Source organism: Littorina saxatilis, linkage group LG7 (assembly GCF_037325665.1).
Source record: "Littorina saxatilis isolate snail1 linkage group LG7, US_GU_Lsax_2.0, whole genome shotgun sequence".
Taxonomy (NCBI): Eukaryota; Metazoa; Mollusca; class Gastropoda; order Littorinimorpha; family Littorinidae; genus Littorina; species Littorina saxatilis.
The window spans coordinates 51,775,524-51,790,033 of NC_090251.1; the positions used below are offsets into that span (position 1 = coordinate 51,775,524).

A 14,510-nucleotide genomic window follows, 5' to 3' on the forward strand; every position below is an offset into this window, starting at 1 on the left:
GGGCTGGAAGTGTGTGTACAGAGAATGTGGTGTTCTGTATTGTTTGTAAGCGTGTCAGTTTAGTTTCACTTTCTTCAAGTGTTCCCTAGCTTCAGTTTGGGGATGGAAGTGTGCCTGTAGGGAGAACAAGTATGGCATTGTCATGAGTAATTTAAACATTGTACAGTATTGTGTTCTGAACTGTATAAGGCAGCGGCGCGAATAATCGCACACAAACGCACGCAAGCACACACACACACACACACACACACACACACACACACACACACACACACACACACACACACACACACACAAACACACACACGCACGCACGCACGCACGCACACACACACACACACACACACTAACGTTACGCTTTACACATATAACACGCACGCAGGCTTACCATGCAGTGAGAACAATTGCAAGTCCAAGTAACCACTTTTATTATCTAACACAAGCAAAAATGTCACATACACGGAGCAGGCAAATCCCAAGTAGTGACAATGAACCTGGCACCTCATTTTGCATTCTACCATACCTTGATGCTTCATTCAGGCACAGATATGACGGACATCCCGTCCTAACCGTCGAGTTAGAATTAAAGGCCTGAACAGTTCTGTTCTTTTTTACTGACATACAGGAGGGATACTCTCTCTCTCTCTCTCTCTCTCTCTCTCTCTCTCTCTCTCTCTCTCTCTCTCTCTCTCTCTCTCTCTCTCTCTCTCTCTCTCTCTAGATCTCTCTCTAAGAAAAGGCGTAGCCTTAAATCTTAATCCTTGTTAAATAAAGTTCAATTCAATTCAATTCTCTCTCTCTCTCTCTCTCTCTCTGTCTCTCTCTCTCTCTCTCTCTCTCTCTCTCTCTCTCTCTCTCTCTCTCTCTCTCTCTCTCTCTCTCTCTCTCTCTTTCATTCTCTCGCTCTCGTTTGACACACATATACACAGATCGACCCATCCCCCTCTCTCTCTCTCTCGCACACCCACACATACACACACACACACACACACACACACACACACACACACACACACACACACACACACACACACACACACACACACACATACACACGGCTACTTATTTATACAGTTGTTCATTTTAACTTGAACACTGCTTACATATGTTCATACTTTATCACAGCTAGGGGAGCGTCTTTTTAATAAAACAAATCACAGCGACAAAGGAGCTTTTTAGCTGAGAGGAAGAACCTTCCACAAATATGTATGTAAATAAATAAATATGGCATACTTGGTGAAGGACAATAACCACAAAATCAACGTCATTTTTTGGGTCCTATTTGCATTATGTAAATGGAATGTCCAGCCTCCAGACCTCTTTTTACATTTAGTCAAGTTTTGACTAAATGTTTTAACATAGAGGGGGGAATCGAGACGAGGGTCGTGGTGTATGTGTGTGTGTCTGTCTGTGTGTGTGTGTGTGTGTGTAGAGCGATTCAGACTAAACTACTGGACCGATCTTTATGAAATTTGACATGAGAGTTCCTGGGTATGATATCCTCAGATGTTTTTTCATTTTTTTGATAAATGTCTTTGATGACGTCATATCCGGCTTTTCGTGAAAGTTGAGGCGGCACTGTCACGCTCTCATTTTTCAACCAAATTGGTTGAAATTTTGGTCAAGTAATTTCTGACGAAGCCCGGACTTCGGTATTGCATTTCAGCTTGGTGGCTTAAAAATTTATTAATGACTTTGGTCATTAAAAATCTGAAAATTGTAAAAAATAAAAAGTTTTATAAAACGATCTAAATTTACGTTCATCTTATTCTCCATCATTTTCTGATTCCAAAAACATATAAATATGTTATATTTGGATTAAAAACAAGCTCTGAAAATTAAAAATATAAAAATTATGATCAAAATTAAATTTTCGAAATCAATTTAAAAACACTTTCATCTTATTCCTTGTCGGTTCCTGATTCCAAAAACATATAGATATGATATGTTTGGATTGAAAACACGCTCAGAAAGTTAAAACGAAGAGAGGTACAGAAAAGCGTGCTATTCTTCTCAGCGCAACTACTACCCCGCTCTTCTTGTCAATTTCACTGCCTTTGCCATGAGCGGTGGACTGACGATGCTACGAGTATACGGTCTTGCTGCGTTGCATTGCGTTCAGTTTCATTCTGTGAGTTCGACAGCTACTTGACTAAATGTTGTATTTTCGCCTTACGCGACTTGTTTTAATCTCAGTCACTCAGGCCCAATAAAATTCACCAGTTTTGTTTCTTGATTCCATTTTACAAGTTACCGATTAATTTGCTGAAATACACGCCAGAAGATCAACATTCAAAATACACTTTTGGGGTACCATGTCGTTGCAAACATTTGAGAAAAGTGCGACATGCTTTGAATCACCTGTTTCATAGTTTTGCTGCATTTCTTCAAACAGCGACATTTGAGAACAATTCCAGAGTTCACTCGCTGTCTTTGAATCCCAATCCTGCACTTCAAAGTATATACTACTGTCCTTGAAACATGATCCGATTTCGGAAGACACTTCAGCGTACGGTAGCATTTCTTAAATCATAATCATCCTGTCTTTGAAACCACTTCAGAGTGAGGCAGCATTCTTCGAATCATCATCACAATAATCCTGTTTGGAGAACTTTGCAGAGAACTGCAGTATTTCTTGAATCATCCTGTTTTTTGAGAACACTATCTATTCCTTAAATCGACCTTTCGGAATTCCACAGGACTCCCTTGTATCACACATAGCTGATATTTTGTCTTGGGGAACACCTAAGAATACAGCAGCATGTCTTGAATCATTCTGTGTTGGAGAACACTTTCTGCAGCATTCATTAAATCGTTTCATCGTTTATTTGAGAAGTTTTCAGAACACTGCAGTATCACAGTATTCACCTCATATCACCAAATCCTTGTATTTGAGAGTACTTGAAAGTAAAACAGCCTTCTTTGAATCGGTCTGTTTCCAGTAACACTTTCTATAGCATTCCTTGAATCATCATCGCTTCTTTATTTTGTATTTTTTAAATCCTGAATGCTGCAGTATTCCCTGATATCACAGTCACGTTGTTGTTTAGAACACTTTTAGATAATTGCAGTATTCCTTAGAAAGCCGCTTTTTGTCTGCTAAAGGCCATCTTTAATTGAGCCCGAAATCTTTATGTTGAAAACTCTATGCTGAAGCTTCGTGCGGCCAGCTTCGCGAACTACACGGACAGGCTTTACGTCATCTGCGGTCTGCGTTTCTTCTTTAACTTCCTTCTTTTCTTTAGTCCGGTGACAGCAGGGGGCATGTCTTCTTCTCTGGACAGTCGTCTCAAGCTGTGCACCCACTGCGGCTCTCTCCGGACAACGCGGTCCACGCTTCGCTTCCGTGGGATGTCGGACATAGCCGAGTTGTACTTGTGAAGACGTTGCTGCTGTAGCTGGTGCTCGTGGAGGTTCCGGACCTTGACCGCAGGGTCGGGAGGCAGGGAGTAAGCTCGCATGTACCGGTTGGCCAGATCCTCAGGGTTGAGTCGCTGCCAGTGCGTGTCCTTTTCCCTCGCGTAGTAGAAACCCGGCGGCTCCGTTTTCTTTTTTGGAGGGAGAGGCGGTTTGGCGCGAAGATGTCGCTCACGACGATACCCACCCTCCCCCTCCTCATTATCGTCGTCGTCATGGCGATGTTTTTCGTGACCTTTCTTGAGGTCGAGGCGTAGTTCTCGCTTCTCCAGCTCCTTCTGTAGCTGTTGGATCTGCTTGGTGTGGTGCCACAGGAGAACCTCGGAGTCGGTGCTGTCTCGTCTCTCTTTGGGCCGGGACTGGCGCTGCGTACTGCCTGAAAGAGGAGGCAGCTTTGGGTATAGTTTGTTACAGCTACGCATTGGTTAAGCAAGAAATTTACACTGTGACAACTGCCTTTGTTCAGTATGCTGATACACACTCACCCCTCTCCTCCCTTGAACCTCCTCTGTCCCACCACCAACAGCAATTCACCACCACTTCAGCCGTCTTTCATTTCAATTTTAACTGTAACTCGCTGCTTGCACAAAAGAAGACTAAAGAAAGAAAGACAGACAGAAAGATAGGAAGAAAAAAACGAATAAAACACTGCTCAGACAAAATGAAAACAAGACTCACTTTTCAGTCCCCGTTCGGTGTTTTTCCTGTCGTTGGCCAGCAAGCCCTTGTGGTTGGCTCTCATGACGAAGTACCACTGCATGAAGTTGCCCACGGAGGCCAGGCAGCCTTCCGGGATGTTGCGATCCTTCCACAGATTGGCCTTGATCTCGGAGGGCGTGGGGTGGAAGGGCAGCCTCAGCTTGACCAGCCAGTCTCCGCACAGGAGCAGGAAGGTCTGCTTCTGCGGGACGGGCATAAGGAAGATGGAACAGCTGATGGTGAGGTGGGTCTGGAACACAGGGGTCGAGTCCTTGTCCTCGATGGGGAGGCCGGCCATCAGGAGGTAGAACTCCTTCTGAGACAGCCCCGTCTTCATCTCCACGCGGGATTTGAACGCAGAGAGGGCTTCGTTGGCGCGCGCGTTCATCTTGTAGATGACGCTCTTCGGCCCGTGCACGAACACAGGGTACTGACGCAGCTTGAGGTCTATGGGTTTCCTGTACTCCTCCACCACCTCCCCGATGCGGCCGTGGCTGGGGAGGCGGTAACCGTCCGTGTACAGGTCGTAGGCCGTCGCGTTGGGTACCCCGAGGTCCTCCAGCAGGCTCTTCACGGACTGCACGGACCTGGCCGGTGAACACGTGATGACCTCAGATATGCCGCACCCGCCCAGCCTGAACTTGAAGTCCACGCCGTTGGTGATGTCTTCGTCCGTTCTCATCAGCGAGGTGTTGACCATCACGGGTGGGGACTTGGCCGTGTAGTGACCAGCAGCACGCCTCTGGTCAAGCTCGCGCTGACCGTGGAAGAGTCTGACCAGGTTGACCGGGTAGCCCTTGAGCCCGTGCACCTTGAGTGCCAGCACTGACCAGTAGTCCAGCTTGGACATGCGGAAGTTGTGGACCTTGCCGTGGACGAGGACGGGCACGGTCTGCAGGTCCATGCGGTGCGCCAGGGCGATGGTGGAGAGGTTCAACACGCACCCCTCCGTCACGTGGTACAGCCCCAGACACCCGCTCCACTTCATCGCCATGCCTTCGTCCGTGTACATCACCAGCGTGTGACGGGGGAGGGCCAGGTGGAAGTAGCTCGCCGCGTCCTGAGCCTTCGCCGTCACGGTTCGTCGGAGGACGCGCTTGAGGAGACACGCTGTCGTCATGCACGGGTCGACGTAGAGCTCGTAGTTCAAGCCCCAGAACGTCTCCACCTGTTGGAGTGGAAAAGCGAAAGGGGTTAACCAGGTGTGGCAGGAATGGAGTGCGTTTTAAGGATTGTATCTGAGTTTTGTAAACATGCGGAATGTTGTGAACTTTCACTGACTTCATTTACTTGTTGAAGTAGGAACAAGAAAGAGGTTTAGTGAGAGTGGTTTACATATAGACGAACTCCGGGAATAACTCTGTCGGATTTTTTTTTTTTTTTTTTTTTTTTTTTTTGAAGCGAAAATGTTTTATTTCCCTAAGGCTATACAAAGAGCTCGCGAGAGTCTAACGATTTTTTAACACAACAGTCGATACTATCGAAGGCGATACATACGAGTTTGCTCCAGAAATCCATGGAAGAAAGGATCTCTTTCTACAATACAGAGAGAATGGGACCATTGTTTTTCGGATTTGTTAAGGTTGTAAAAGAGTGAATACTCTTGCTTTTAGTGAGGCAAGCTTTCCCCACGTGCGTCTTCTTCACTTGCCTTTACTGAGGTAAGCTTTCCCCACGTGCTTCTTCTTCTCTTGCCTTTACTGAGGTAAGCTTTCCCCACGTGCTTCTTCTTCTCTTGCCTTTACTGAGGTAAGCTTTCCCCACGTGCTCCTTCTTCTCTTGCCTTTACTGAGGTAAGCTTTCCCCACGTGCTTCTTCTTCTCTTGCTTTTAGTGAGGCAAGCTTTCCCCACGTGCGTCTTCTTCACTTGTTTCAGACACATCCCTCGCTAGTGACTTGTACATTGCTACAACATGCTCATTTGTGACCCTCCACCACGAAATGAGTCGCATGTCACCTCGCGCGGTTCTGCGCTAGGCTTAATATAAGTCCGGGGAGTGTCTGGTAACAGTGTGAGGGTCACCTTAGTCACAGGCTTATAACTCAAACAGTTTTCGCTCTTTTCTAAAACGGTTTTCACCATTGGATAGAGTATAAAACACTCTTTATGAAAATGTAAAAGTATGAAAATCATGCAAAGGTGACATGCGACTCATGTCGTGGTGGAGGGTCACATTTATACCTATTGTTTGACTATCCTGGACGAAGGATATGAGTATTTTACAACAAATCAGATTCCATTGTGAAAATAATGCATAAGGTACCGTCAAACCTTAAGTTTAGAATGGTCAAACCCTACACGGTTACCCATCACCAAACGTGAACGGTTCATGATTAGAATTATAAAAAAAAAACAAGAAAGGTATGTTATTGAAACGTTTAATTTATGACAAAAAAAGAACGTTGCAATCACTGTACTTCGACCCAGCAAACAATCATGATACAGATAACGATTAAGGCGCACCAAATTTTCCACAGTTAAATTATCCCTCTTCAGTGCTTATTCTACACATATTTTTAACGACAGCACGCGCTCCTTACCATGCACGATTGCACAGTTAGATGTTGCTTGCTTTAGAAAATAAGGACTACGAAAGTGGCTACTATGTCAGTTCATCTTTTTATAACTAGTTGTCGCCATAGTATAACGCGCTCCTTACCCTGACTTTGACATCGTAGACGAGATGGAGCATGGCGAACATGGTGGTACCGTACTTCACACGGTAGTCAAACAGATGTCGCTGGTTCTCCAAGGGCTCATCCCTGTACAGGAGGTCAGTGCGGTCCACGTGGAAGCCCCTTTCTTTCTGCAGGCGTTCCTTGAGGCTGCGGACAGTCATGGTCAGGCTGACCACTACCTCGAGCTTGATGTCCAGCTGGGTCGCCTCCAAGGTCAAGACGAGGTCGTACCTCGGGACTATCAGAATGGAGCTTCCTGTTGACGCAATATCACAGTTAGATATCATTTTTAGATGTTGTTTGTTTAAGAAAATGAGGACTGCAAATTTGGCTACTATGTCAATTCTTTCTTTAATTAATTATTGCTATAATATACCAATGTATTTGACGCGAGGATCAAATGATTGTGATAGCAACGCCAGGATGACATTTACTGACGATACCACAGTCAATATTTATTAATAAATAATAATAATAAATGAGCATTTATATAGCGCAACATCATAACTTTACAATTATGCTCTTTGCGCTTGACACAATTAAAATTAAAACACAGTTATACAAGCATTTACATCTACATTCATAGTCAGCAACGCTTAATTAAAAGCATACACCATCAAACATACATACAAAAGATTCTTCCACTAACTAAGTAATATAAACATGAATAAAATAGGTAGTAAAAAAACAAGGAAATACCAGCTGAATACCCTCAATCAAACAGAACATGTTATCTACAATACTGAAAACAGCCCTAGATGTTTATATACATTATCACATTATCACTAAAACAAACACTACATGTAGCCTACTGATGGACTGAGAAAACAAAGTCAGTGGTTGTATTTCTTGAAGAGGTGCGTTTTATTGTATTGTTATAAAACGTGTAAGCTAAGACATTGATGATACGCCCGTAACTTCAGTGACACTACATTCAACCTCAATTTCAATTGAATTCCCCTCAGAAGATAAACTAGCTGTTGTTGAAACCCTTGCCAGATCAAAAATATATACTGCAGGCGCTAATGTTTTATATTGAAGTGAACGCTGACCGAACAGCCCCAAGGTTAAGGACGATTCGCAGTTTGTACACGAGCACACTGAAAAGCAAGTAACACAAACTGACCTGGTTTGACGTAATAAATGGTGCTGGGGTCGACGAGGTGCCGTTGGTCAGGCGCCAGGACGTACACGCGGTCCTTGGAAGTGTCGCACTGTAAGCAAGACTTGGCGAAGTTGACCGCTGAGTGCAGAGTGTCGCCGGGTACGGGTGTGAAGATGGCCAGAGTCTCGGGGGTCCGGTAACACCACACGGCCAGCTGCTGACCCAGTGTCTGCAGGGAAAGGTAGAGACAATGTGCAATGTTGATTTTTTCCCCCCACGAAGAAGCAAGATTTGTTTCTGTTCATTAAAACACAGGGACAACAATTTACCCTATGTGTGTGAAAAAGGGAAAGACAACATGGAGCACGGAGTGTTGATATTTTTAGGCTCAAACTGCCTCGATGGGCCATCATTCTGCCACGAAGAAGCTAGAACCGATTTTAATGTGTTGCTCATCAAAACACATGAGCCTTTATGAGTATGTTCGGTAAAACAGATATTATCACATAATACTAATAATTACACGGGAAGTAACAACATTAAACGAGCACCAACTGCTACTACTACTGCTACTACTACTGCTACTACTACAACTGCTATTGCTGCTTAATAAAGGTATCTTGAAATTGGACAATGATTTTCAAAGTATACCAACCTTATTAAGATCGACATGCCCGTACACCTCCAGGTCATAATCTTCATCTTCATCTTCGTCGTCATAGTCATCTTCGCTGTCGTCATCTCCTGAGCTCATCCCATCGTCGGCTATGCCGTCGTGAAGATCTGGTTCCAGCCCTTTCAAATAGGGGCCCAGGGGCCTTGCTGTGATATATAGGGAGTTGTGGGGTGCCCGGTCATACCCCATGTACTGCACAGAATAAAAAAAGTCTAATGATTATTCCGGTCATTTTCAAAGCTTGTGTCACTGGTAATAAAGAGACAGGAAAGCTCCCGCTACTCACGCTCTAACGGTAAGCGTATCGCCACAGTTCCATAAAGCCATTATCATTTATTTGCGATAGATTAAATGAAACACGTTAGCCATACGGTTAGGCAGCAGGTAGATTTCACCGGTTGTCGAGTTTTGTTCCGTTTTATTGCAAGAAGCAAAGCATTGTAACTCACCGATGGCATCTTGTGATTATTGATGAAGTGATGAAATTATGTCCTCAGGCTCTAACAGTAGTGCCTGAGTTGTAGTTTACATCGAATATTGTTGGCATATAATTTCATGGAGGAAATGATGACGGTTGACCGGTACTCAATACATAAACATACATTTGGTCATGAGCTGCGTAGGTACAGTGCACCAATACCAAAATACGAACAAGCATCTGAAGAACGGATATATCTTAATGCTGATTTGTAAAAATGCAGCGGTTACCGCCCCTTCCTCCCAACAAACACAACTAATCAAGCGAGCTAATCCGTATAGATGCAAAGCAGTAAGAACATAACTTACACAAGGGAAACACACAGACACAGACACACACACACACACACACGCGCGCGCGCGCGCGCCCGCATACACACACACACACACATTCACACACAAGCACGTATAAGAGTGTGTTTATCGCCTGGACAAAATTTACGGGAAAGATCTCTGTGACACACTTTCATGCGCCTAACGAAGCTTCGCCTCAGCAATCGACAATGCAGGTAGCGCCTCGAGACCACCTCTCAATGAAAACCACCTGCCCATTAAGACCACCCTTAAGGTTCCCCGACGGTTTTTACGACTATATAAATCACCTGTCTAAAGAGACCACCTGTCTAAAGAGACCCCTTTTGCTCAGTCCCTTAGGTGGTCTCTTTAGACAGGTTCGACTGTATTACTATTCTCACCCGGTGATCGTAGAAAGGACCGTTGGCGCCCCATCCGTCAAGAAGGGGCGCGGCGTCATAGGTTCTGTTCATTGTGCAGTCTGGCCGTGACGCGACCCTTTACGTCATCAGCATGACGTCATGATATGTCGTCAGGACTTGTGCAAAACTTGTTGTCACGTTGTAGTTGAAGCTTTGTGACGTGGAGAACGCTTCCGATGAACTGCATTTTAGTTCATGTTTATGAGGCTTGTCGGCCCCCAGTGGAGTTGGGGTTGGGAAGTGGGGAAGGGGGAGATGAAGGGTTACAGTTCACAGGCAAAACGAAAGTCGAATGAAGAAAATCTGAAAGAAGTTGAAATAGTTACGGTGCACTTGTACCGTAACAAACCCGGTACATTCGACAAACACAGTACACAGATCTTTAACTCATCTTCCAATGTGTCAACAGTTTCTCGTCAGTTGAACGAAATAATTCTTTTGTTAAACTACTCATGACTTTGAGTACATATGGATTTAGCCCCCGCCTTATTCCACTGTTCACAAGTTCTGATGAGTTTTGATCTTCAAGTCGCATGTCGTCCATTTTCCTCTCGCACGGTTGTCAGCGACAAAAACTGAAGTTGCCATACGTATTCCTTTGGCATACCTGAATTTCACTTTCACATACAACACACACACACACACACACACACACAAGATTTAGAAATGTACACAAATTCCTCGCAAAACTTCGCACCGCTGGCTTCAAGAAACAATTAACTTCCACAGGATCACACAATCATGACATAAAATCCGCCAGGGATCGAAGTATTGACTGTAGACTGGCAGGAAAGTAATCCCGGGTGACGAATCAATCGCCATGATAGGTTGTCAGGTGTCTCTAGCGCAGTTCAATGGGGAATAGAAAGTGTGGGTCATTGCTAGCGCTTCTTCTTCTCAGGGCTCACCGCGCTACCTGTGCTGTGTGTACGGGGCTTTTGTGTGTAGTGTGCGGTGTGTAGGTGTGTGAGGAGGGGGGGGGGGTTAGATTGTTCGCTTTGCTCAAGTATTTGGCTTTCAGATAATCGTGTGTGTTTGTAATAGTGTGTGTGTGTGTGTGTGTGTGTGTGTGTGTGTGACACACTCTCTCTCTCTCCCTTCTCTCTCTCTCTCTCTCTCTCTCTCTCTCTCTCTCTCTCTCTCTCTCTCTCTCTCTCTCTCTCTCTCTCTCTCTCTTCCCACAATTTAAGAGACCCGACAAAAATGTATGCTCCTCGGCCTCGTATAGATCCTTTTAAGTCCAGCCTACTCTTTTCGGGGACTAATCTTTGGAATTCACTTCCAAGCGGTCTCAAACATTCTGTCAATGCCAAGACTTTTAAAGACAGATATTTCTGATTACTTATACATGGCACATTTCGTTCTCACTTAGCCTGAACATGTTTATATTGTTGATGCCTTATTTGTACCTTTTACACGTTTCAGTAAATAAATGTACCTAATTAATTTCATAACATGACTTATGTAACGATGCTACATTGCTATTACTTGCATCGTAGTTGCTTCATTGACTCCTCAGTTTCACGGATTTTTTTTCCCTCCAAGTTTCACACGTTTTTTGTTGCTTAAAACAGATTTCATTATACCTTTGACAATAATATGTCATGTTCGTTTGTATGTATATATTTGTTTGTTTATTTAGTCTGTTAATCGTTTGCTTGTTTGTCGTTTGTTTTTAGTACTTCTTTAATTGATATTCCAACATTTTTAAAACGTATTATCATTAGATTAAACCCTCCCATGGGCGAGGGCTGGATGTAAAAAAGCACCTGTTTGCTTATGCCATTACCCTCGTTAATAAAGAATTTGTCATTGTCTCTCCCTCTCTCTCTTTCTCTCTCTCTCTCTCTCTCTCTCTCTCTCTCTCTCTCTCTCTCTCTATCTCTCTCTCTGTGTCTCTCTATCTCTCTCTCTGTTATCTCTCTCTATCTCTCTCTCTGTTATCTCTCTCTCTCTCTCTGTTATCTCTCTCTCTCTCTCTGTTATCTCTCTCTCTCTCTGTTATCTCTCTCTCTCTCTCTCTCTCTCTCTCTCTCTCTCTCTCTCTCTCTCTCTCTCTCTCTCTCTCTCTCTCTCTCTCTGTTATCTCTCCCTTTTAACTTTCTGACCGTTCTCGATACTCTTTCTGTCTGTTGCTTGATGATTGTATTCTTCTTCGTTCATGGGCTTGGACTCCCATGTTCACTCGTGTTTTTAGCACGAGTGGATTTTTACGTGTACGGCCGTTTTTACCTCGCCATTCAAGCAGCATACGCCGATTTCGGGGGAATGATTATATTCTATTCCCATTCTTCTCTTTATATCCTTCTTTCATCATTTCTGTCCTGAAACCTGGATTTTTCATCCTGAATGTTCTGTTATTAATTACGGTTAAATCTATCTCTCACTCGCTTGCTTGCTTCTCCTAACTATTACGATTTCTTATCTTGCATTCTTTTTCTTTTCTCTCTTTATTTCTTACTTTCTTTCTGTCTTTCTCATTCTGTAGATTTCTTGTACCACTCTTGGCCATGAGAATTAGGTTTCACTCGCGAGACATACATCGTGTCCAGGTAGGAATAAGACTACAACAGAAGTATCAAAAGGGGAAAAGAATGTGTCTCTTGAACAGGTATACCTGTATATCTGGTTGCCAATGAACACACGTAAACCTATTCGCGCCGCATACAGACGGCCGTGGCAGAGAATGGAGAGTGGCCCAGCGAAGTGGAAGGATTCTCTGTCCTTCTCTCTCGATCTTCGCCTTGAGTGGTTGCAGTCGGTGTATGTTGAGTTTACACAGCGTTGTCTACCTACCTTACCTGTACGCGCTGATAGCCAGTGCCTTCCTGACTTGGTGATTGACTTAAGAGTGCTGTTAATGTTATGGGGGTGAAGATTGTCAACCGTTTGGGGTTAAGAGCCGAGAGTCGTTAGCCCCTCACGTATTTGTAGTGGATGAATATATTTCTCGAGCCGGAGTCGGAGGTGGATTATTGGCGACGATTTGTTTTAGATTATTGAAACGATCTGTTTACAAGCTTTCTCTCCATTATTATATATCGATCAACTTTTCCTTTTCATAACCCTTGAATACTGTCTTGCCCTTTATTTCCTGGCACAGCTTTGTATAAAGTTACCTATCTCATAACCCCCACACCAACTCAGTGTATTCGTTATTACACACACACACACACACACACACACACCCACCCACCCTCCTCCCGCTCCTCCCCCCCCACACACACACACGTACGTACGTACGCGCGCGCACGCACACAACCTTGTATGCAATACTTTTTGTTGGCTTTTTCTGAACATACCTTTTCTTTTATTTCAAAGTTTGTCTGTGTTTTGTACCGCTTGTAAGATTCCCTTTTAGTCTGCTAACTACATTTAACGGTAAAGGGCAATATACCATTCTGCTTGTTAATACTTTCTTTTACCCAGTCACACACACGCACAGCAATTCTATTTTTTACAGAAGACTTAAACCTTTCAACGCTAAGCACAAAGAATGTTCTTTGCCTTTGAAACTTCATAGCGTAACGGGGTAGGGGCTGACTTTTGAGTGACTGAATGGAGGGCTGGAATCTATCTTCGTTGTCACTGTGGAGCTAGTTGTCTTGCTTTTCACTTCAACTATGCGAGTCCCTAAATCATTAGATAGGTGAGACGAGAAAGCTACAATAGGTGGAGTGCGTCTGTGTTCAATAGGACTGCCTTGTTCACGCAGTAGAGAGGAAAGTTCGTTGCAGTTTGGAGAAGGGCGCCGTTAAGTTCAATTTGTTCTTCTTGTTAAAAAAAAGTGTTTTTACGAAACATAAAGGCAAGAAAAAGATGAAATAATATACAATAATGTTATGTAACTTTTATATTTTGTTAGGGGGGTTTACTATAGTTTTGCATTAAAATAAATAATGACAGCTTTTTAGTAAGTGTACGAGTTCTTCTTCTTCTCAGTGTGACGTGTGAGCTCGTTTGCCCATTTGGGTTCCCCACACTATACTCTGAGAGCATAGTCAGCCACACTCCGTTTTCGTTAGGTAGGCATGCTGGATATTTTCGTGTTTTTATAACCCACCGAACTCCGACATGGATTACAGGATCTTTTCCGTGCGCACTTGGTCTTGTGCTTGCGTGTACACACGAAGGGGGTTTAAGTCACTAGCAGGTCTGCACATAAGTTGACTTAGAAGATCGGAAAAATCTCCACTCTTAACCCACCAGGCGGCAGCTACCGGGATTTGAACTCACGACCTCCCGATTAGGAGGCCGACGTCTTGCCACTTCGCCCGTCGTGTACGAGTAGGTGCTTACAAGAGAAGGACAATACATTAATTTTGATTTTATACCAACATCAAAAAGCTTACCGATCCGCGCGGTATTTTGTTTAGTTTAAATCTTAGTAGGCAGTACATTACATCGGAGTCAGTCTGTTAGATCTCAACACAAATTACCAATGTTGTATCGCTTAACTTCAACACTAATTTGTGTGCTCTCACTGGTATGACATGAATGTGACTAATTTCCATGCATGATTTCAAAAACGTTCAAAAAATGTGCACCATGCAGCCGTCACCGTGTTACCGCAGTTTGTTCATTTTAATGCAACAGTGCTCATGAACACTGGAATCCTCTGTATATCGACCCCAGTATCTGTTGTTAGGGAAAGCATTATAAGCTAAGCCCTGAACGAGAGTACCGTCTGTGTTCACTTCATAGGATACCCCATTTAATACAGTCGAACCCACATTTAAGA

At 43.9% G+C, this 14,510-nt stretch overlaps 2 protein-coding genes across 14 annotated transcripts in view; one reads left to right on the plus strand and one right to left on the minus strand.

Annotated features, from left to right (window-relative positions):
- LOC138971784 (twitchin-like) overlaps nucleotides 1-14,510 on the plus strand; it is a 307,593-nt gene that overhangs the window by 194,883 nt on the left and 98,200 nt on the right. The window lies entirely within an intron of this gene.
- LOC138971787 (uncharacterized) lies at nucleotides 412-10,605 on the minus strand. Its single transcript, XM_070344599.1, has 6 exons — nucleotides 9,749-10,605; nucleotides 8,556-8,768; nucleotides 7,922-8,129; nucleotides 6,777-7,051; nucleotides 4,096-5,284; nucleotides 412-3,793 (listed from the first exon to the last, which is right to left on the minus strand). The coding sequence occupies exons 1-6, from the start codon at nucleotides 9,818-9,820 to the stop codon at nucleotides 3,195-3,197; spliced, it is 2,556 nt and encodes an 851-aa protein (XP_070200700.1). The 5' UTR covers nucleotides 9,821-10,605; the 3' UTR covers nucleotides 412-3,194.

Coding starts and splice junctions, on each gene's coding strand:
- LOC138971787 (XM_070344599.1), bottom strand. CDS start 9,820: ATGAACAGAACCTATGACGCCGCGCCCCTTCTTGACGGATGGGGCGCC. Junction 8,769..9,748: donor GTCCTTTCTACGATCACCGG/GTGAGAATAGTA, acceptor TATTCTGTGCAG/TACATGGGGTATGACCGGGC. Junction 7,052..7,921: donor CATTTATTACGTCAAACCAG/GTCAGTTTGTGT, acceptor TTGCGTCAACAG/GAAGCTCCATTCTGATAGTC.